Source organism: Cherax quadricarinatus, chromosome 25, assembly GCF_038502225.1.
Source record: "Cherax quadricarinatus isolate ZL_2023a chromosome 25, ASM3850222v1, whole genome shotgun sequence".
In the NCBI taxonomy this organism is placed as follows: Eukaryota; Metazoa; Arthropoda; class Malacostraca; order Decapoda; family Parastacidae; genus Cherax; species Cherax quadricarinatus.
Genome location: NC_091316.1, coordinates 35,521,904 through 35,544,142, shown reverse-complemented (window position 1 = coordinate 35,544,142; position 22,239 = coordinate 35,521,904). Strand labels below are relative to the sequence as shown.

General features: G+C 39.3%; 1 protein-coding gene across 1 annotated transcript in view; it reads left to right on the top strand.

The window, feature by feature from the left end:
* LOC128697310 (FH1/FH2 domain-containing protein 3-like) overlaps positions 1 to 22,239 on the top strand; it is a 59,258-nt gene that overhangs the window by 1,964 nt on the left and 35,055 nt on the right. The window contains exon 2 of the mRNA XM_070088711.1: positions 8,382 to 8,501. Within this exon, the coding sequence (XP_069944812.1) occupies positions 8,382 to 8,501 (120 nt within the window). The remainder of the gene's footprint in view (positions 1 to 8,381; positions 8,502 to 22,239) is intronic.

The following is a 22,239-nucleotide window of genomic DNA, read 5'->3' as shown; positions in this document are numbered from 1 at the left end:
GCTCAAGAGTAAACAAATGACGTCACCGTCTAATACCTGTCCGCCTGCCAGTCCAAATTCCAGTACGGAGTCAAGAATGGATTGACATTATTTATACAATTATTACAATAATGCAGCAGTCTGCATAACAGTAAATCTTCTATTTTTTTTGTGAATAAAACTTCCAAATGAAAAGCAAGAGTAATATAAGAGGGGCCTGTAGCCATGACTAATGAACAGAGAAAATGTTATTTTAGTGCCAGGAATGTCTGCATTATTTATTCTGGATCCATGTTTGAAATTGGCATCTGTTGAAATTTGTGTGAAATCAGTCAAATTGCCAATTTCTGACCACTTTATTGGGTAGTTGAAATAAGTGAATGGGCAGTTTCTTGTACTCAGTTGACAAACTAGAAGTAAGTTTATTCAGGTATACACAAATACAGTTACATAGATTATCATACATAGCAGTGTATGTATAGAGAACCTGGGATAACCCAGAAAAGTCAGACAAAGTGACTTATTTCCAGTACCTGGCTTGGGCTTGCCATATATGATTTTTGGTAAATATTTTTTTTCTTGGTTGTTTGTTGGGCTATCTCATTGAAACTTGGGCAATGTATGATGGAAAGATGCTTCTTAACGTACAACAAAAATAAAAATGACGGACGATAAATAAGGGAGTTCACTACTCAGCCATTAGCCGCCTCTTTGCAGTATATTTTCGTATGGTTTTTATGGTTGTATTCTCATTTTTTGGACTCATTTGATAGAATGGAAGATATATTACAGAAATAGACATGATTTTGATTGCTTTCATAACAAAAAGTACCTTGAAATTGAGCTCAAAGTAGCAGAAAGGTTCGATTTTTGCCGATGTTAAATGAACTGTGTAAGTCAAGTTGGTTAATTTTATTAAGTGTATTCTAACCTAACCACTCTGTAATTCGGCAAACTTGGTAATCCGGCACACTACAGGTCCCAGTGTTGCCGGATTTGTGATGGAGGACCTGTAGTAGGTTAGTAGACAGCAGCTGCCCAGGGAGGTACTACCGTCCTGCCAAGTGAGTGTAAAACAGAAGCCTGTACTTGTTTTACATGATGGTAGGAGTGCTGGTGTCTTTTCTCTGTCTCATAAGCATGCAAGATTTCAGGTACATCTAGCTACTTCTGCTTACACTTAGGTGTCACATACATGTATAAGCATATATATACACACCCCTCTGGGTTTTCTTCTATTTTCTTACTAGTTCTTGTTCTTGTTTATTTCCTCTTATCTCCATGGGGAAGTGGAACAGGATCTTTTTCTTCAAGCCATGCGTGTTGTAAGAGGCGACTAAAATGCCGGGAGCAAGGGGCTAAGAACCCCTTCTCCTGTATAAATTACTAAATTTAAAAAGAGAAACTTTCATTTTTCTTTTTGGGCCACCCTGCCTCGGTGGGATATGGCTGGTTTGTTGAAAAAAAGAAAATTAGTTCGTTTTGGTTTCTTTCTTTCTCTCTGTGCTAACAGAGCATACTAAATTACTACACAGGAAGTACCATAATCTAAAAACTGCACACCCTATAATGTACTTGTATATGTATCTAAAACATTCCCAGGACTACTGCTTCAGAAGTCCAGAATGTATGTGTTGGTTGTCATGATACTGAACATGGTCCAGGATGTAAGGGCAAGTTTTCTTACACCCACCTGCTGCCAATATTCAACTGGCAGTAAACAGATACTGAGGAGTTAGTTATCCTGGCCTCTGGCTTAATAATCCAGAGTCTTCAATCTTTAATATGTCCTTAACACTTTCACTACATTTTATTATACACCTCTGGCTCCAGTTATAAGTTCTTTAACAAAAGAACATGTTATGGCTGTAAGTGAACTTTGGTACTTATTAATAGTAAGCAAAATGAAGAGGAAGTATTGTTGTCCCATGGTTTCTCATTTTCCCTATAGCACAAATTAGGGAGAATCTTTTTCTGATGAGCAACCTCACTTAGTATTAACCCTTTGAGGGTTTCGGCCGTACTAGTACGTCTTATGCGCAGGGGTTTTTGACGTACTAGTACCCATAAATTCTAGCGCTGTCAAATCTCGCAGGAAAAGGCTGATAAGCCTAGATGTGAGAGAATGGGTCTGTGTGGTGGGTGTGCGCAGTAGGAAAAAAATCTAGGACCCAGTGGTGCATTGTGGGAATGCCATCATAGTACACAATGTCCACCATGCCTCGCGGTAAGAAGTTCCTCACTCCTCGGCGAATTGGGACACTTTTGTTCCCCAGTGACAGTTCTAATACAGATGGAAGTGACAGTGAAGAAGAGTTTCAAGGTTCTTGTGAGGTTTTGACTGGAACTAATGACCATAATATCGGTAATAGTGAGGAAAACCCAGACAACCCACAGCCTTCCACCTCTGGTGCTGGGCCGGCTTGTTCACGTTCAGTTGTACCAGAATCAAAGAGGAAACTCCTATTTTCCCAAATCCCAGACTCAGATGTGAGCATTGGTGATGATAGTGATAGTGATTACGAACTACAAGCTCTTCAAACTTGTTCCAAGAATGGAGGAGGAGGAGGCAGAGGAGGAGGAGGCAGAGGAGGAGGCAGAGGAGGAGGAGGCAGAGAAGGAGGCAGAGGAGGAGGAGGCAGAGGAGGAGGAGGCAGAGGAGGAGGAGGAGGAAGAAGAGGAGGAGGAGGAGGAGGAGGAGGAAGAAGAGGAGGAGGAGGAAGAAGAAGAAGAATACATAATAATAACAATAATACATAATAATAATAATACATAATAATAATACATAATAATAATAATACTTAATAATAATAATATGTAATAATAAATGTTCACCCATGACAGTAACAAGATAAGGGGAGATAACATCTGATAAGTGCTGACGTTTGATGAGGGTAAATGAGGGTGGAGCTGATACCAAAAGATTACATGAACATCGCCCTCCCTTTGTTTTTGCTGGTATACTAACATTTCTGTCTGTCTATTTGCCTGTCTGTCAAGCTCCCTGTCTATCTGTCTATCCGTCTAGCTCTCTGTCTCAGAGAGCCACAAGACTGCGTCATCACTTTTACTCACATCTTCAAGCAGAGTATAGCACTTTGTCTGGATTTCTTGGGTTATCCTAGGTAATTTATACTACGTATACTTGTATTTATGTGTACCTGTGAGACAGAGATAGACAGACAGATAGAAAGAGATAGAATGAGGGAGAAAGATTATTAGAATGGAGGAGGGGAAGCAGCATCCGACCCCATTGTTTTGACAGGCGGGAGGGGGAGTGAGTAATGAGACAATATGTCACTTTGACAGCTGCCGACTCCTGGTAATTTACACTATGGAGGAGGAGGAGAAGGAGAAGGAGGAAGAGGAAGAGTAGAGGGAAGAGGAAGAAGAGGAGGAGGAGGAAGAGGAAGAGTAGGAGGAAGAGGAATAAGAGGAAGAGGAGGAGGAAGAGGAATAGTAGGAGGAAGATTAGGGGGAATAGGAGGAAGAGGAAGAAGAGGAGGAAGAGGAAGAAGAGGAGGAAGAGGAGGAAGAGGAAGAAGAGGAGGAGGAGGAAGAGGAAGAGGAAGAGTAGGAGGAAGAGGAAGAAGAGGAGGAGGAGGAAGAGGAAGAGTAGGGGGAAGAGGAAGAGGAAGAGTATGAGGAAGAGTAGGGGGAAGAGGAGGAAGAGTAGGGGGAAGAGGAGGAAGAGGAAGAAGAGGAGGAGGAGGAGGAGGAAGAGGAGGAGTAAGAAGAGGAAGAGTAGGAGGAAGAGGAAGAAGAGGAGGAGGAGGAGGAGGAAAAGTAGGGGGAAGAGGAAGAAGAGGAGAAGCCACAAGACCGCGTCATCAGGTTTACTCACATCTTCAAGCAGAGTATAGCACTTTGTCTGGATTTCTTGGGTTATCCTAGGTAATTTATACTATGTATACTTGTATTTATGTGTACCTGTGAGACAGAGATAGACAGACAGATAAAAAGAGAGAGACAGATTGAAAGAGATAGAATGAGGGAGAAAGATAAAACACCATTGTGTATGACACCATGTTTCAGAGTTCCACAAGCTGCAGAACTAATAGGAATATGTTCAGTGACTGTATATTGGTATATATATTATAGAACAATAATAATAAACAATGTTTTGTATTGTTTGTTTTTGTAAACAAGTTTTGTAAACAATATATTGATAATTATGTTTGTGTGCTTATTGTGTTGTATACAACAAGTGTATATGTGTACATTGCATCTTACGTTGGTCTCATAGGCCACATAAGTTATGTGAAAAAATAAAATAGTGAAAAAAACAACAAACCTTCAAATACAAGTAAACCGAAGTTTACCGGGTGAGCGGCAGTCGCCGCTGTTGCCATACGCGGCTCATTTTCTGCAAACTTCATGCCTCCATATCTCCGTAAGTATTGATGGTAAAATTTTTTTGTTTATCCTATAATGTTTAGAAAAAAAACTCTATTTTTTCATAAGAAAAAATAATTTTTTTTTTTTTTTAAATTTGGCCGACCCTGAGAACAAGTTTCTGAGAGGGCCTGTCGACCCGCAAAGGGTTAACTAATGAAGACTCAGGGACACATTCACTATATACGTAGTGGCTCACAATTATTTTTTCTTTCATTTCTAACCAATGAAGACTCCAGGGAGACATTTACTAAATAACAAGTAGTGTGTCACAAATTTTTCTTTATTTTTTCTAACTAATGAAGAGCCAATGAGGCATTCACTAAATACAGAAGGACCCCACTTATACAGCAGGGCCCCACTTATACAGCAGGTCAGGTTCTGGGCTATTGCTGTAGAGCAAAAATCACTGTAAAGAGAAACACAGCCAGATAATATGTTTACACTATCATATTAAGTGAGAAATAGAGCTAGGTTTAAAATATTCATATGCAGTGGTATCTCGAGTTACGAACTTAATTCGTTCCAGAAGGCTGTTCGAGTGCTGATACTGAACGAATTTGTTCCCATAAGAAATAATGTAAATTAGATAGTCCATTTCAGACCACCAAAAATACACCTACAAAAATACACTTACATAATTGTTTGAGTTGGGAGCTGTTTGAAACTCAAGGTTCCACTGTATTTACTGACCTTAAAATATTTTTGTTCTTAGCTTATAGTGAGTGGTGAATACATTTATTGTAGGAAGTGTGAATTTATTTATTTATTTATTTATTTATTTAGTAATTTAAGCATACAAACAGAGGTACAAAAAGTACAGGTAAGAGCAGCATGCCAAAGCCACTTATATGCATAGCATTACGGGCTGGCTTAAAATTAACTTAAGATTAACTAAGCAATGATGAAATCAGTGATAAAACATTATTGTAAACAGATAACTATAAAGCACAAATGAGTATTACAAAGACAGGTCATATGGTTGCTTGCATTGCTGTACATTCAGTCGAATGGAGTATTCTGTTAGGTAGTGTATTTAAAAAAATAATAAAGTTAGATTGGGTCCTAGGTTTAACATTTGTGTGATATAATTGTGAGTAACATATAGGATATACAATTTATAAGGTTCAGTTATTCAGTATTTATTTGGTTTTGAGTGAGTAAGTGATCTTTGAGAAGAGACTTGAATTTATAAACAGGTAGTGTTTCTTTTATATTTACAGGTAATGAATTCCAGATTTTAGGGCCTTTTATGTGCATTGAGTTTTTGCATAGCGTGAGATGGACACGAGGAACATCAAAGAGTGATCTGTGCCTTGTGTTATGGTCATGTGTTCTGTTGAGGTTGGCAAGGAGGTGTTTGAGGGGAGGGTTAATATCAGAGTTAAGTGTTCTATGTATGAATGAATAATTTTCTAAAAAAGACCCAATACCTCTATAACAAGCACTGCCCTAAAAAAACTAAACAGATGACAGCTAAGAGACTGAACAGTCCCTGGCTAACACCCAGCATTCTCAAATCCATAAATACAAAACACCAATATGAAAAACAGTACAGAATGGGTCACATAACCAGAGACCAAACAAAATGTTACTCGTCAATCCTAACCAGCCTGATAAGAAGGGCAAAAAAATTGTATTATGAGAACAGATTATCCAACTTATGAGGTGATATAAAAAAGACCTGGAAAACCCTATCAGAAATTCTAGGAACAAAAAAGATATCACGAAATAGCGAAATAAAATTAGCAAAATCAGATGAACCCCAACTCCCACCAACAGAAACAGCAAACAGACTCAATGATTTCTTCTCCACTATAGGACAAAACCTTGCCAATAAAATCCCAAGCTCAGATACCCCACCAAATGACTACCTCACCGGCAACTACCCGAACACACTGTTCCTAGCTCCGACTAACCCATACGAAGTCTCCCTTATTATCAACACACTAAAAAACAAGGCAGGAGATTTAAATACCTTACCACCCTTTATATACAAAAAAGTGTCACAAGTGCTATCACCAATCATTGCAACACTCTTTAACAAATCCATTGAATCCTCCACCTTCCCTACAGTACTCAAAATAGCAAGGGTCACCCCGATCCACAAAGGAGGAGACCAAACAGAGTTGAATAACTATAGGCCAATATCCAACTTACACCCTCTCTCAAAAATCTTCGAAAAATTAATTCATAAACGAATCTACTCCTACCTTATCTCCCAAAACATACTCAACCCCTGCCAATTTGGATTCAGGCCTAATAAAAATACTAATGATGCTATTATACACATGCTAGAACATATATACACTGCAATAGAGAAAAAAGAAGTCCCACTGGGGATCTTCATTGACTTACGTAAAGCTTTTGATACAGTTGACCATGACTTGCTCCACGTAAAATTGTCACACTATGGTATAAGAGGGCACTCCCTCAACTACCTCAAGTCATACCTCAGCAACAGAAGCCAATATGTGTATGCAAATGGGGCAAACTCCTCTGCACAACCAATTACAGTTGGTGTCCCACAGGGAAGTGTCCTTGGCCCTCTTCTCTTTCTCCTATACATAAATGACCTACCAAATGCTTCGCAATTACTCAAACCCACACTATTTGCAGATGACACTACATACGTCTTCTCCCACCCGAGCCCAGTCACGCTAGCCAATACTGTAAATACCGAATTACAGAAAATATCTACCTGGATGAGAACTAACAAACTTACACTAAACATTGACAAAACCTACTTCATTCAGTTTGGTAACAGAGCTACAGATGTCCCTCTTAACATAATGATAAACGGATCACCTATCACAAAGCTAACAGAGGGAAAATTCTTAGGAATCCAACCTGATAATAGACTCAAATTTCATACACATATACAACAAATTTCTAAGAAAATTTCCAAGACTGTAGGCATACTATCGAAGATACGGTACTATGCTCCACAGTCAGCCCTCCTGGCCCTATATCACTCTCTTATTTACCCCTATCTCACCTATGGAATTTGTGCATGGGGCTCAACAACAAGTAACCATCTCAGACCACTAATTACCCAACAAAAGGCTGCAGTTAGAATGATAACAAATTCTCACTATAGGCAGCACACTCCACCAATATTCAATACACTAAACCTCCTCACCATACAAAACATCCATACTTACTACTGCACCTATTACATACATAGAACACTTAACTCTGATATTAACCCTCCCCTCAAACATCTCCTTGCCAACCTCAACAGAACACATGACCATAACACAAGGCACAGATCACTCTTTGATGTTCCCCGTGTCCATCTCACACTATGTAAAAACTCAATGCACATAAAAGGCCCTAAAATCTGGAATTCATTACCTGTAAATATAAAAGAAACACTACCTGTTTATAAATTCAAGTCTCTTCTCAAAGATCACTTACTCACCCAAAACCAAATAAATACTGAATAACTGAACCTTATAAATTGTATATCTTAAATGTTTCTCACAATTATATCACATAAATGTTAAACCTAAAACCCAATCTAACTTTAGTATTTTTTAAATACACTACCTAACAGAATACTCCATTCTACTGAATGTACAACAATGCATACAACCATATGACCTGTCTTTGTAATACTCACTTGTGCTTTATAGTAACCTGTTTACATTAATGTTTTATCACTGATTTCATCATTGCTTAGTTAATCTTAAGTTAATTTTAAGCCAGCCCGTAATGCTATGCATAGTATAAGTGGCTTTGGCATACTACTCTTACCTGTATTTGTTGTACCTCTGTATGTGTGCTCAAATTTTTAAATAAATAAATAAATAAATGAATAAATGAAGAATGAGTATAATAACTCCTGCATTAGTGAAATGTCATAAAGCTAAATGCTGTCAAGCAGGCCCGCCTGTAACAGGTAGAGGCCTACAATTTATTTTTATTTTCTGATTCTCCTTCATTGACTTCATATGGTTGGCAATTTTTAACTTGTTAATTTTAGCATTCCATAATTTTCATAGGTTCGAGAAGACCCACGAATACACAACAAGACCGTATGGGATAAGATCGAACACATTCCCATCGATACTCAGAAACTCGAGCATTTGTTTGAATCCAGAGCAAAGGATCTCATAGCAAAGGTAAGAATTAGTGCTGATTTCCTCCAAGGAAGGTTTCCTATAAATGTGTACTCAAAGCACTTAAAAATTTTAAGGAAATTGTAACCTATACTCCTAAGCAAATATTGGTATGTTATTGTGACTCAAAAACACCAATAATGTGAGAAAGCTACTGCAATGTGAACTTGAGGATTTGACTCTGTGCTTCCATGTTTACTCATCTATAAGAGGTGGCAAAGGTTGAGTCATAGCTCCTGGCTCCACCTCTTCACTGGTCACTTCTAAGTCCACACTCTTCCAGCTCCAAGAACCTTGTCATACCTCTCTTCTTATTGATACATAACCCTGCCTTTATACATTATTGATGCATAACTCTGCCTTTATACATTATTGATGCATAACCCTGCCTTTATACATTATTGATGCATAACCCTGCCTTTATACATTATTGATGCATAACACTGCCTTTATACATTATTGGTGTAGGGGGAGCGGTCATACTAGGAAAGGATGGAGGGGGGGGGTAAAGAAGGTTTTGTGTGCAAGAGGCTTGGACATACAGCAGGCATATGTCAGTGTTTTAGATAGGAGTGGAGACAAATGGCTTTTGGGATTTCATGAGTTGTTAGTGTATGAGCAAGATAAATATTTTGTGACAAGATTCAAGAAAACTGGTTAGCCAGACTTGAGTCCTGGAGGTGGAGAGTGCACTAGCCTGAGGATACCTTAAATTATTGGCACATAATAGAGTATGACATAAGATTCAGACATAGACTATTAAGTAGGACTTTTTATGCAGTTAACTACAATCATATATACAATAAGAAAGGTAGATAGTAAACAATTGGTACAATTTCAAAGTATAACTTACTGTTTCAAACTGAGTCATTGATCTTTAGTTTTGTGGAGTGATTGAGTAGAGGAAGATACAACAAGTTACTTAGTTATAAGAGAAATATAGTGGGCCTGGAGTCACAGTAAATTACTGTTTGCTCAGCACGATAGGTTGAGTTTTGCTAATTTTGTTAAGCTCTTAACTAAATAATCACTGTTTAGCTTTTGTAACAATTTATTACCTCAGCCCCATAAAGTTGCATGAAAATAATACTCTTGATATATTCTGCACATTTGCTGCACTGTAAATGTACTGGAAATATATACTTTTGATGTTATATATATATACAGATGCTCCTCGACTTATGATGGAATTATGTTCCAACGAACCCATCATAAGTTGAAAATATCGTAAGTCAAAAATGTATTTGATATGCTAAATAAATAAATAAATACTGTCACTGAATAAGTAAATAAACAAATAATTACTGTAACTAAATATCAATATTGAAAAGTAATAAAATGTATACAAGTTATAGACTTCCTGGCTTCATGCTGGGTAACTTTCTCAAGTTTCATCTCCAAAGTAATTGCTTCTGCACCATTGTAAAGTTGAAATGTTGTAAGTTGAACCACTGTAAAATCAAACTATTGTCAATCCAAGTCAATCCATCTTAAGTCAAGGAGCACCTGTACAGTATGTGCTAAGTTCCTCTGATGCTGTAAATATTAAGTTGCTCATAAAGAGGCTGCATTTATTGCTTGCTTTTTTTTTTTAACTCAATTGTTCGTGACCCCCAAAAAAGACACATTCACCATCACTCAGTCCCTGACTGTCTTTCCAGAAGTGCATGGGCAACCACACTCAAATTGCTTTTGTTATCATAATATACTAATCAAACACCTGTTAGAACTGTCTGCATAGATCTTTATGCATTGAATTTTTATGACCTTCTAGAAATTAATTTTTTAGACATTTTAATTAAGTGCAAATTATAATTTAGACATCTTGACATAAGACAAATACTGATCCAAAGATGTTATAAATATTCATACATAAAGCAACACAAATATTAATACATAGTGGAAATATTGATGTACAACACAACAAATGTTGATAACACAACAAATGTTGATAAACAACACAACAAATGTTGATAACACAACAAATGTTGATAAACAACACAACAAATATTGATAAACAACACAACAAATGTTGATAAACAACACAACAAATGTTGATAAACAACACAACAAATGTTGATGAACAACACAACAAATGTTGATGAACAACACAACAAATGTTGATGAACAACACAACAAATGTTGATAAACAACACAACAAATGTTGATAACACAACAAATGTTGATAAACAACACAACAAATATTGATAAACAACACAACAAATGTTGATGAACAACACAACAAATGTTGATGAACAACACAACAAATGTTGATAAACAACACAACAAATGTTGATGAACAACACAACAAATGTTGATAAACAACACAACAAATATTCAATTCAATTCAATTCAATTCAAAGTTTATTCTCTATAAGGATTACAATGCTGAGTTTACAGAATTTGGTTATTGTGTGGTTTACATGTAGTAAAATACTAATTACAGAGTGTACCACTAGAACACCTAGCATGGCTAGGCATTTCAGGCAGACTTAGATTAATTCTTAAATTTAAAATATTACAAATTATGAGGTAAGTTGGTATTATGGCTAAGTGACTAAATACTAGTTTGTGAGTTTAGCAATGTGAATGCTTTTGTTTTGGCACAATACATAGTTTCAGTATTGGAGTATCACAGGCCAACTTATGACTAGTTAAGATTCATTATTTTAAGATTGAGACTGATATTTCTGTTTATGGTCAAATGGATGAGTGAGTGTAAGTGTGAACCACCAGGTGGTATTCGTGTAGTTAGTTGACAGGGTGTATCAGGGAGATAAGATATTTTCTAATGGTAGTTTTGAAAGTGATGAATGTGTCTGCAGTTCTAGAGTTCTCAGGTAGGGTGTTCCAGATTTTAGGGCCTTTGACATACATTGAATTTTTGTAAAGGTTTAGTCGGACACGGGGAATGTCATAGAGATGTTTGTGTCTGGTGTTATGCCTGTGGGTTCTGTCACAACTATCCTGTAGTTGTTTAAATCTGTAGGGTCACCACCTTTATGTATTGGTGTAACCCTTGCCATCTTGAGTAGTTTCTGGAAGGTGCTAGTTTCTAGTGACTTTCAAATTCAAATTCAAATTCAAACTTTATTCTCTATAAGTATTACAATGCTGAGTTTACAGAATTTGGTTATTGTGTGGTTTGCATGTAGTAAAATAATAATTACAGAGTGTACCACTAGAATGCCTAGCATGGCTAGGCATTTCGGGCAGACTTATATTAAATCTTAGGTTTAAAATGTTACAAAATTATGAGATAAGTTGGTATTATGGCTAAGTGACTAAATACTAGTTGTGAGTTTAGCAATGTGAATGCTTTTGTTTTGGCACTATACATAGTTTCAGTATTGGAGTATCACAGGCCAACTTTTGACTAGTTAAGATTCATTATTTTGAGATTGAGATTGATATTTCTGTTTATGGTCAAATGGGTGAGTGAGTGTAAGTGTGAACCACCAGGTGGTATTCATATTATTAGTTGACAGGGTGTATCAGGGAGATAAGATGTTTTCTGATGGTAGTTTTGCAGGTGATGAATGTGTCTGCAGTTTTGGAATTTTCAGGTAGGGTGTTCCAGATTTTAGGGCCTTTGACATACATGAATTTTTGTAAAGGTTTAGTCGGACACAGGGAATGTCATAGAGATGTTTGTGTCTGGTGTTGTGCCTGTGGGTTCTGTCACAACTATCAAGACAGCATTTTAGGTCAAGGTTGATATTGGAATTTAAGGTCCTGTAGATGTAGATTGCACAGTAGTAAGTGTGGATGTACTGAACAGGGAGTAAGTTTAGATCTATGAAGAGTGGGGGGGGTGTGTTGCCAGGGATGGGATTTAGTGATTATTCTTACTGCGGCTTTTTGTTGGGTTATTATTGGCTTTAGGTGTGTTGCTGCAGTTGAACCCCAAGCACAGATAGCATAGGTGAGGTATGGATATATAAGTGAATGGTATAGTGTGAGAAGGGCAGTTTGCGGCACGTAGTATCGTATCTTGGAGAGGATCCCAACCGTTTTGGATACGACTTGTTAAAAAGTAATGAAATAGCATGCGAAAGGACATTGGCCGCTCGCTTGTACAATAATGATGGGACATGAGACAGATTCCCTGAGTTATTTTTAAGTGACTTTATATTCTCGGTGACTTCCGTGAGCTCAGCACAACAAATATTGATACCCAACACAACAAATATTGATACCCAACACAACAAATATTGATACACAAAACAAATTAGGGAAGAAACAACACATGCATAGATCAAGCTTCTATTGTTATTGTGATGAATCACTCTTTATAGAGTGAAATGTTGCCACAAAAACTTGATTTGCATCCATGTCTTTTCTACACTAATATTGGCAGTTCACTTTTTTTAGCACATTGGCTAAAATTGAAGAAGCACATTAGTTCAATTGTTGTGTTGCCGGAAGTGTACTGACATTATAGTTCAGATGACCTGAGCTGTAACATCTTCACTCAAACTTCAGAGTGCAGGCACTCTACTTCCCACCTCCAGGACTGTAATATCCTCACTCATCCTTCAGGGTGCAGGCACTGTACTTCCCATCTCCAGGATTGTAATATCCTCACCCATCCTTCAGAGTATAGGCACTGTACTTCCCATCTCCAGGACTGTAATATCCTCATCCTTCAGGGTGCAGGCATTGTACTTCCCACCTCCAGGACTGTAACATCCTCCTCATCCTTCAGAGTACAGGCACTGTACTTCCCACCTCAAGGACTGTAACATCCTCACTCATCCTTCAAAGTGCAGGCACTGTACTTCCCACCTCCAGGACTGTAACATCTTCACTCATCCTTCAGAGTACAGGCACTGTACTTCCCACCTCCAGGACTGTAACATCCTCACTCATCCTTCAGAGTACAGGCACTGTACTTCCCACCTCCAGGACTGTAACATCCTCACTCATCCTTCAAAGTGCAGGCACTGTACTTCCCACCTCCAGCATTGTAACATCCTCACTCATCCTTCAGAGGTAGGCACTGTATTTCCAACCTCCATGACTTAAATTCAACTACCTGGAGTGACCCTCCCCTTCATTGGATCAAATCTAATTACTTCACAAACCCTTCTGGTTTAGCACTGCTTTACAAATATATTTGACATAAGTGACTGTTTCTGACTGATGATAGTACTGTACAGTAGGTACTTGAGTGTAGATCCTGCACACCCCTCTGTACAGTATTGTACATCTTACATACCTTCCTTCACAAATCATTTTATGATTAAAACTGTACATAACTGTATTACTGATAGGCTGCTACTGAATTTTTGATGATTAAAATATTTCATCATTTATTGACCCCCTGCTGGTGAAGAGCTCTTGCTTGAAGAAACCAAAACTACCCCTTTTTCCCTTGAATCAAACCTGATTACCTCTGATACTTCAGGTACTGTATGGTTCCTACTGGCCATACACTGCCTAACATATTCTATTATATACAGTGGACCCCTGCATAACGATGGCATCACATAGCGATTTTTCCGCATACCGATTACTTTTATCGCAAAATTTTTTCCGCGCATACCGATTAAAAACCCGCTCACCGATTTTCGTCCGAGACGCGTCCAATGTGCCCTCACATGTGCCGCCCGTCCCATTGTTTACCAGCCAGCCTCCGCGGTAACATCCAAGCATACACTCGGAATATTTCGTATTATTACAGTGTTTTCGGTGCTGTTTCTGGAAAATAAGTGACCATGGGCCCCAAGAAAGCTTCTAGTGCCAACCCTGTGGTAAAAAGGGTGAGAATTAGTATGGAAATTAAGAAAGATTTTGAAGGGTTTGGGGCTAACCCTGAGAAGCCTATGCCAGTTGTGGAATCCATTGTGCCTACTTCAAAGATTAAGGAAATGTGTGCACAGTGGGTTGAACTGCAAACCTTTATGGATGAAAATCACCCTGACACAGCTGTTGCAAGCCGTGCTGGTGACTATTTCAATGACAATGTTGTGGCCCATTTTAGACAAATCGTAAAGGAACGGGAGGTACAGAGCTCTATGGACAGATTTGTTGTGCGACAGAGGTCCAGTGACTCTCAAGCTGGTCCTAGTGGCATTAAAAGAAGAAGGGAAGTAACCCCGGAAAAGGACTTGCTACCTCAAGTCGTAATGGAAGGGGATTCCCCTTCTAAACAGTAAGAAGATAATGCTCTCCCCTCCTCCCATCCCATCAGTCATCACCAGATCTTCAATAAAAGTAAGTGTCATGTAAGTGTGCATGCCTTTTTCAGTTTGTGTGTATTAAAATTAATATTTCATGTGGTAAAAAAAATTTTTTTCATACTTTTGGGTGTCTTGCACGGATTAATTTTATTTCCATTATTTCTTATGGGGAAAATTCATTCGCATAACGATTATTTCGCATAACAATTATCCCTCTTGCACGGATTAAAATCGTTAACCGGGGGTCCACTGTACTAGATATGTAAGGTCTTCATTGTTGTATAATATAAACACCAGTGTTATGATAATACAAGACAGTCATAACTCAGGAAGACAGTTTTTCATGTAGAAGTGAATTTCCTCAAGTCTTTCTCTATGTTTTTAAGAGGTTGCATATAAATAGTTTACAAAACTAACAGGTTGATAAATGAGATGCTTACGCAACATTTGGGAATCTTGATTCTGGAAATGTTTTACCAAAGCAGTGCCTTCTTCAGTCCAATGCAAAGAAAAGTGGAAGATGAATAGGAGGAAGAGGAGGAGGAGGAGGAGGTAATCAGCCCCTCAGCCTAGAGTCAATGTGGTCAGTCCATCAGTCTTGATAAAAGTACCTTTTGTCAAGAGTGATGGATTGAATACATCAACTCAAGGCTAAGGGACTGTTTACCTCAAACTCCTCAGTATTCCCACTTTTCTCTGCATTGGACTGAAGAAGCCACTGCATGGTGAAAAGTTTCCAGAATAAAGATTTCCAAATGTTACACAGGCATCTCATTTATCAACATTAGTATCAGCCTGACAAATCAGAGACAAGGTTGCAATTAGTGACTGTGTAATCAAGGCTCCATCTCTTTGCACTCAATGATCCAATCTGGTTTAATACTACATAAGTCGACTCCCATGGTATAAATAGGGACCGGAAAAGTCCCATGCTATAAATAGGGACCAGAGGACTCCCATGGTATAAATAGGGACTAGAGGACTCCCCTGGTATAAATAGGGACTAGAGGACTCCCATGGTATAAATAGGGACTAGAGGACACCCATGGTATAAATAGGGACTGGAGGACTCCCATGGTATAAATAGGGACCGGAGGACTCCCATGGTATAAATAGGGACTGGAGGACTCCCATGGTATAAATAGGGACCAGAGGACTCCCATGGTATAAATAGGGACCGGAGGACTCCCATGGTATAAATAGGAACCGGAGGAATGGTTTGTTAAACAAAAAATGCTTTAAGCGAATCACATTTTCTCATAGAAATCCATGCTATGACTTGAGATGTGAGTTAGGACAATATTATTCCATATGTAATTACTATTATTTCCAGAGAAACTGTGAAATACCAACAGTAAAATGCTGATTGCAGAGTCCTCTTTATTTTTATGTTTCACCACAAATTGGCTTTGTAAAGTATGTACTGTATACATAAAACACCAGAGTAAGTCACAATCTATGAAGAACATCAAATTCAAATTCACATTTTTGTTTTATGCAGTGCACGGATAATTTAGCTTACATGTAATAAAATATTGTTAGGCACAAAAGGAAGCAACTGGTATGTGGTGGATTTCTGGTAAGTCAGATGTGAGTATGTGAGGTCTGAGGAGTCCAGTGATTAATGGTTGAGATCCAAGAAGCAGGAGATCATTGCAGCAGCAGACTTATCAACCCACACTAGGTTTAGAAAATTGACAAGTAGATAAATGAGACACTTGTGCAATATTTTTGTATATGCTGGAAACTTTCTGCCAGCCAGTGGCTTCTTTAGTCCATTGCTCCTCAAACTCGCACACTCAGTACCCAGCTCCTCAAACTTACACGCTCAGTATCGGACATACCAATTGTACTTACACAGGAGTTTTTCTTGTGTTTTACATACTCTATAAAACTAGTTTGTGATTAAACACTGTATCAGTAAAAACTCCTTTGTAATCATCGTCTTACCATCCTATTTGTTTAGTCGTTATTCAGAATTATAAGTGAATATCATTGAGCTGGAGTCCAGTGTACAGTACAGCCTTACAGTCAAGTCATTTTTATGACCTGAAATAGCTCACTTGTGAGTGAAACATTGTAAAAATAAATGCTTGTGTCTTTGTATTGCAACAAAAAAATACCCTAAACAAATGGTAACTAATACACACAGAAGGCCAGGCATCTATTAACAAGTGCCTCTGATAAGGGTAATTAATTGGCTGACATCATTTTTTTGCCTTTCATACCATAAATGTTATTAATGGTGTGAGAGCCAGAGCACCATGCAAGGTGCTTTAACTCCCTGACATCTCACAGATTTTAACCTCACATCCCACTATATTTTAACCTCACATCCCACTATATTTTAACCTCACATCCCACTATAATTTAACTTCACATCCCACTACATTATAACTCTGCATCCCACTGTATTATAACTCTGCATCCCACTATATTTTAACCCCATAAGGCACATAATCCCATCCTTTCCCTAAGTTACTTGACAGGGATTTAGTACTGCCGAGCTTCCCGTCTTTCAGGAAATACAATATATACATTATAACATTGCCTCATTAACAGCTTCTTAAATCCTCAGCATTTTTGTATTTGCTCCATATATAAATGCTCTACAATATTAAATGCTAATGCAATTTTGTCTGTTTCACTTGCTATATAACCTGCTGCTGCCGAGCCTAGGAGGTAAGTTTGGCTTGAGTTTAATATTATGCGCTAGTAACTTTGTAATTAGGTAGTAGGTTGGTAGACAGCAACCGCCCAGGGAGGTACTACCGTCCTGCCAAGTGAGTGTAAAACGAAAGCCTGTAATTGTTTTACATGATGGTAGGATTGCTGGTGTCTCATGAACATGCAAGATTTCAGGTACATCTTGCTACTTCTACTTACACTTAGGTCACACTACACATACATGTATGAGCACATATATACGCACCCCTCTGGGTTTTCTTCCATTTTCTTTCTAGTTCTTGTCCTTGTTTGTTTCCTCTTATCTCCATGGGGAAGTGGAACAGAATTCTTCCTCCATAAGCCATGCGTGTTGTAAGAGGCGACTAAAATGCCGGGAGCAAGGGGCTAGTAACCTCTTCTCCTGTATATATTACTAAATGTAAAAGGATTTGTCAGTTAAAAATAGGAGAGGAGAGTTATTAAATGGAGAGTTAGAGGTATTGGGAAGATGGAAGGAATATTTTGAGGAATTGTTAAATGTTGATGAAGATAGGGAAGCTGTGATTTCGTGTATAGGGCAAGGAGGAATAACATCTTGTAGGAGTGAGGAAGAGCCAGTTGTGAGTGTGGGGGAAGTTCGTGAGGCAGTAGGTAAAATGAAAGGGGGTAAGGCAGCCGGGATTGATGGGATAAAGATAGAAATGTTAAAAGCAGGTGGGGATATAGTTTTGGAGTGGTTGGTGCAATTATTTAATAAATGTATGGAAGAGGGTAAGGTACCTAGGGATTGGCAGAGAGCATGCATAGTTCCTTTGTATAAAGGCAAAGGGGATAAAAGAGAGTGCAAAAATTATAGGGGGATAAGTCTGTTGAGTGTACCTGGTAAAGTGTATGGTAGAGTTATAATTGAAAGAATTAAGAGTAAGACGGAGAATAGGATAGCAGATGAACAAGGAGGCTTTAGGAAAGGTAGGGGGTGTGTGGACCAGGTGTTTACAGTGAAACATATAAGTGAACAGTATTTAGATAAGGCTAAAGAGGTCTTTGTGGCATTTATGGATTTGGAAAAGGCGTATGACAGGGTGGATAGGGGGGCAATGTGGCAGATGTTGCAAGTGTATGGTGTAGGAGGTAGGTTACTGAAAGCAGTGAAGAGTTTTTACGAGGATAGTGAGGCTCAAGTTAGAGTATGTAGGAAAGAGGGAAATTTTTTCCCAGTAAAAGTAGGCCTTAGACAAGGATGTGTGATGTCACCGTGGTTGTTTAATATATTTATAGATGGGGTTGTAAGAGAAGTAAATGCGAGGGTCTTGGCAAGAGGCGTGGAGTTAAAAGATAAAGAATCACACACAAAGTGGGAGTTGTCACAGCTGCTCTTTGCTGATGACACTGTGCTCTTGGGAGATTCTGAAGAGAAGTTGCAGAGATTGGTGGATGAATTTGGTAGGGTGTGCAAAAGAAGAAAATTAAAGGTGAATACAGGAAAGAGTAAGGTTATGAGGATAACAAAAAGATTAGGTGATGAAAGATTGAATATCAGATTGGAGGGAGAGAGTATGGAGGAGGTGAACGTATTCAGATATTTGGGAGTGGACGTGTCAGCGGATGGGTCTATGAAAGATGAGGTGAATCATAGAATTGATGAGGGAAAAAGAGTGAGTGGTGCACTTAGGAGTCTGTGGAGACAAAGAACTTTGTCCTTGGAGGCAAAGAGGGGAATGTATGAGAGTATAGTTTTACCAACGCTCTTATATGGGTGTGAAGCGTGGGTGATGAATGTTGCAGCGAGGAGAAGGCTGGAGGCAGTGGAGATGTCATGTCTGAGGGCAATGTGTGGTGTGAATATAATGCAGAGAATTCGTAGTTTGGAAGTTAGGAGGAGGTGCGGGATTACCAAAACTGTTGTCCAGAGGGCTGAGGAAGGGTTGTTGAGGTGGTTCGGACATGTAGAGAGAATGGAGCGAAACAGAATGACTTCAAGAGTGTATCAGTCTGTAGTGGAAGGAAGGCGGGGTAGGGGTCGGCCTAGGAAGGGTTGGAGGGAGGGGGTAAAGGAGGTTTTGTGTGCGAGGGGCCTGGACTTCCAGCAGGCATGCGTGAGCGTGTTTGATAGGAGTGAATGGAGACAAATGGTTTTTAATACTTGACGTGCTGTTGGAGTGTGAGCAAAGTAACATTTATGAAGGGATTCAGGGAAACCGGCAGGCCGGACTTGAGTCCTGGAGATGGGAAGTACAGTGCCTGCACTCTGAAGGAGGGGTGTTAATGTTGCAGTTTAAAAACTGTAGTGTAAAGCACCCTTCTGGCAAGACAGTGATGGAGTGAATGATGGTGAAAGTTTTTCTTTTTCGGGCCACCCTGCCTTGGTGGGAATCGGCCGGTGTGATAATAATAAAAAAAAAAAAAGGAGAAACTTTCGTTTTTCCTTTTGGGCCACCCTGCCTCGGTGGGATACGGCCGGTGTGTTGAAAGAAAGAAAGAAGAACTTTGTAATTAGGTAGTAGGTTGGTAGACAGCAACCGCCCAGGGAGGTACTACCGTCCTGCCAAGTGAGTGTAAAACGAAAGCCTGTAATTGTTTTACATGATGGTAGGATTGCTGGTGTCCTTTTTTCTGTCTCATGAACATGCAAGATTTCAGGTACATCTTGCTACTTCTACTTACACTTAGGTCACACTACACATACATGTATGAGCACATATATACGCACCCCTCTGGGTTTTCTTCCATTTTCTTTCTAGTTCTTGTCCTTGTTTGTTTCCTCTTATCTCCATGGGGAAGTGGAACAGAATTCTTCCTCCATAAGCCATGCGTGTTGTAAGAGGCGACTAAAATGCCGGGAGCAAGGGGCTAGTAACCTCTTCTCCTGTATATATTACTAAATGTAAAAGGAGAAACTTTCGTTTTTCCTTTTGGGCCACCCTGCCTCGGTGGGATACGGCCGGTGTGTTGAAAGAAAGAAAGAAGAACTTTGTAATTAGGTAGTAGGTTGGTAGACAGCAACCGCCCAGGGAGGTACTACCGTCCTGCCAAGTGAGTGTAAAACGAAAGCCTGTAATTGTTTTACATGATGGTAGGATTGCTGGTGTCCTTTTTTCTGTCTCATGAACATGCAAGATTTCAGGTACATCTTGCTACTTCTACTTACACTTAGGTCACACTACACATACATGTATGAGCACATATATACGCACCCCTCTGGGTTTTCTTCCATTTTCTTTCTAGTTCTTGTCCTTGTTTGTTTCCTCTTATCTCCATGGGGAAGTGGAACAGAATTCTTCCTCCATAAGCCATGCGTATTGTAAGAGGCAACAAAAATGCCGGGAGCACAGGGCTAGTAACCCCTTCTCCTGTATATATTACTAAATGTAAAAGGCGAAACTTTTGTTTTTCGTTTTGGGCCACCCTGCCTCGGTGGGCCACCCTGCCTCGGTGGTCCACCCCACCTCGGTGGTCCACCCCGCCTTGGTGGTCCACCCTGCCTCAGTGGTCCACACCACCTCGGTGGTCCATCCCGCCTCGGTGGTCCACCCTGCCTCGGTGGTCCACACCGCCTCGGTGGTCCACCCCGCCTCGGTGTTCCACCCCGCCTTGGTGGTCCACCCTGCCTAGGTGGTCCACACCGCCTTGGTGGTCCACCCCGTCTCGGTGGGATACGGCCGATGTGTTGAGAGAGAGAGAACTTTGTAGTTTGTTTGTCTCCTCTGGATCTATTATTAATTTTATTTTGAAGATGACAAATACTTTGTGATGTATTAAGGTGAAGACTGTCCTGGTAATGTTGAATGTTTTATTAACAGAAAATACTGTAGCTCATTACCATAGCTGGATATGCAAATAACCCAAATGTACCAGAAACTTATGACGACGTTTTGGTACAACTTAGACCAATAAGCAGTCACACACAAGCATTAAAAGGGAGCCAGTACAGCCTCTCCTCACTTAACGACGGAGTTCTGTTATTAAGACCACACTGATAAATGAATTTGTCGCTCTGTGAGGAACATACTATAATGGTACTGGATTTGTGTCAACCATCTTTGATATTGTTTTAATGTCACCTTTGCACCACTTACAACATTTCCAGTATATTTTTAAATGTTTATACAGTATTTTTTTTTTATTAACACATTGGCCATCTCCCACCAAGGCAGGGTGGCCTGAAAAAGAAAATCTTTCATCATCATTTACTCCATCACTGTCCTGCCAGAGGCATGATTACACTACAGTTATAAAACTGCAACATTAACACCCTCTCCTTCAGAGTGCAGACACTGTACTTCCCATCTCCAGGACTCAAGTCCGGCCTGCCGGTTCCCCTGAATCCCTTCATAAATGTTACCTTTCTCACACTCCAACAACATGTCAGAGCCTGAAAACCATTTGTCTCCATTCACTCCTGTATACTGTATATTATAATAAACAGAATAGAGGAAATCAGCTCTAATGTACATACTTAGGTATGGATACTGGCCAGAGAGCCCGTCATAAGTCTAGGTTGTCGGTAAACGAGTACATCGCTAAGTGAAGAAAGGCTGTATATATATGAGTTGGGGGGGGACAGGGCTGAGTGACCATGTATATACGGGCTTCCTTCCCTTCGCACTTGTGTGTGACTACTTACTAATCTAAATCTGACCAAAACTTCATAAATTTCTTTCTCCTGTGTGCAGTTATTTGTGTATTCAGTCACGGTGTTGTGCCTTTTTATTCTTCACCATGGCCAGAGTTATTCACAATAAACTCAAATTGGAGATGAAATTTAGAGACCATTTTTGATATGTCCCAAGTCAATATTAATAGTGAATTGATAATGAATCAAGACTCAACAAATCGTAATAACGCGATTGCAAAGAAACAGCTTTACCGTTGCGGTTAGAAGTCATGGC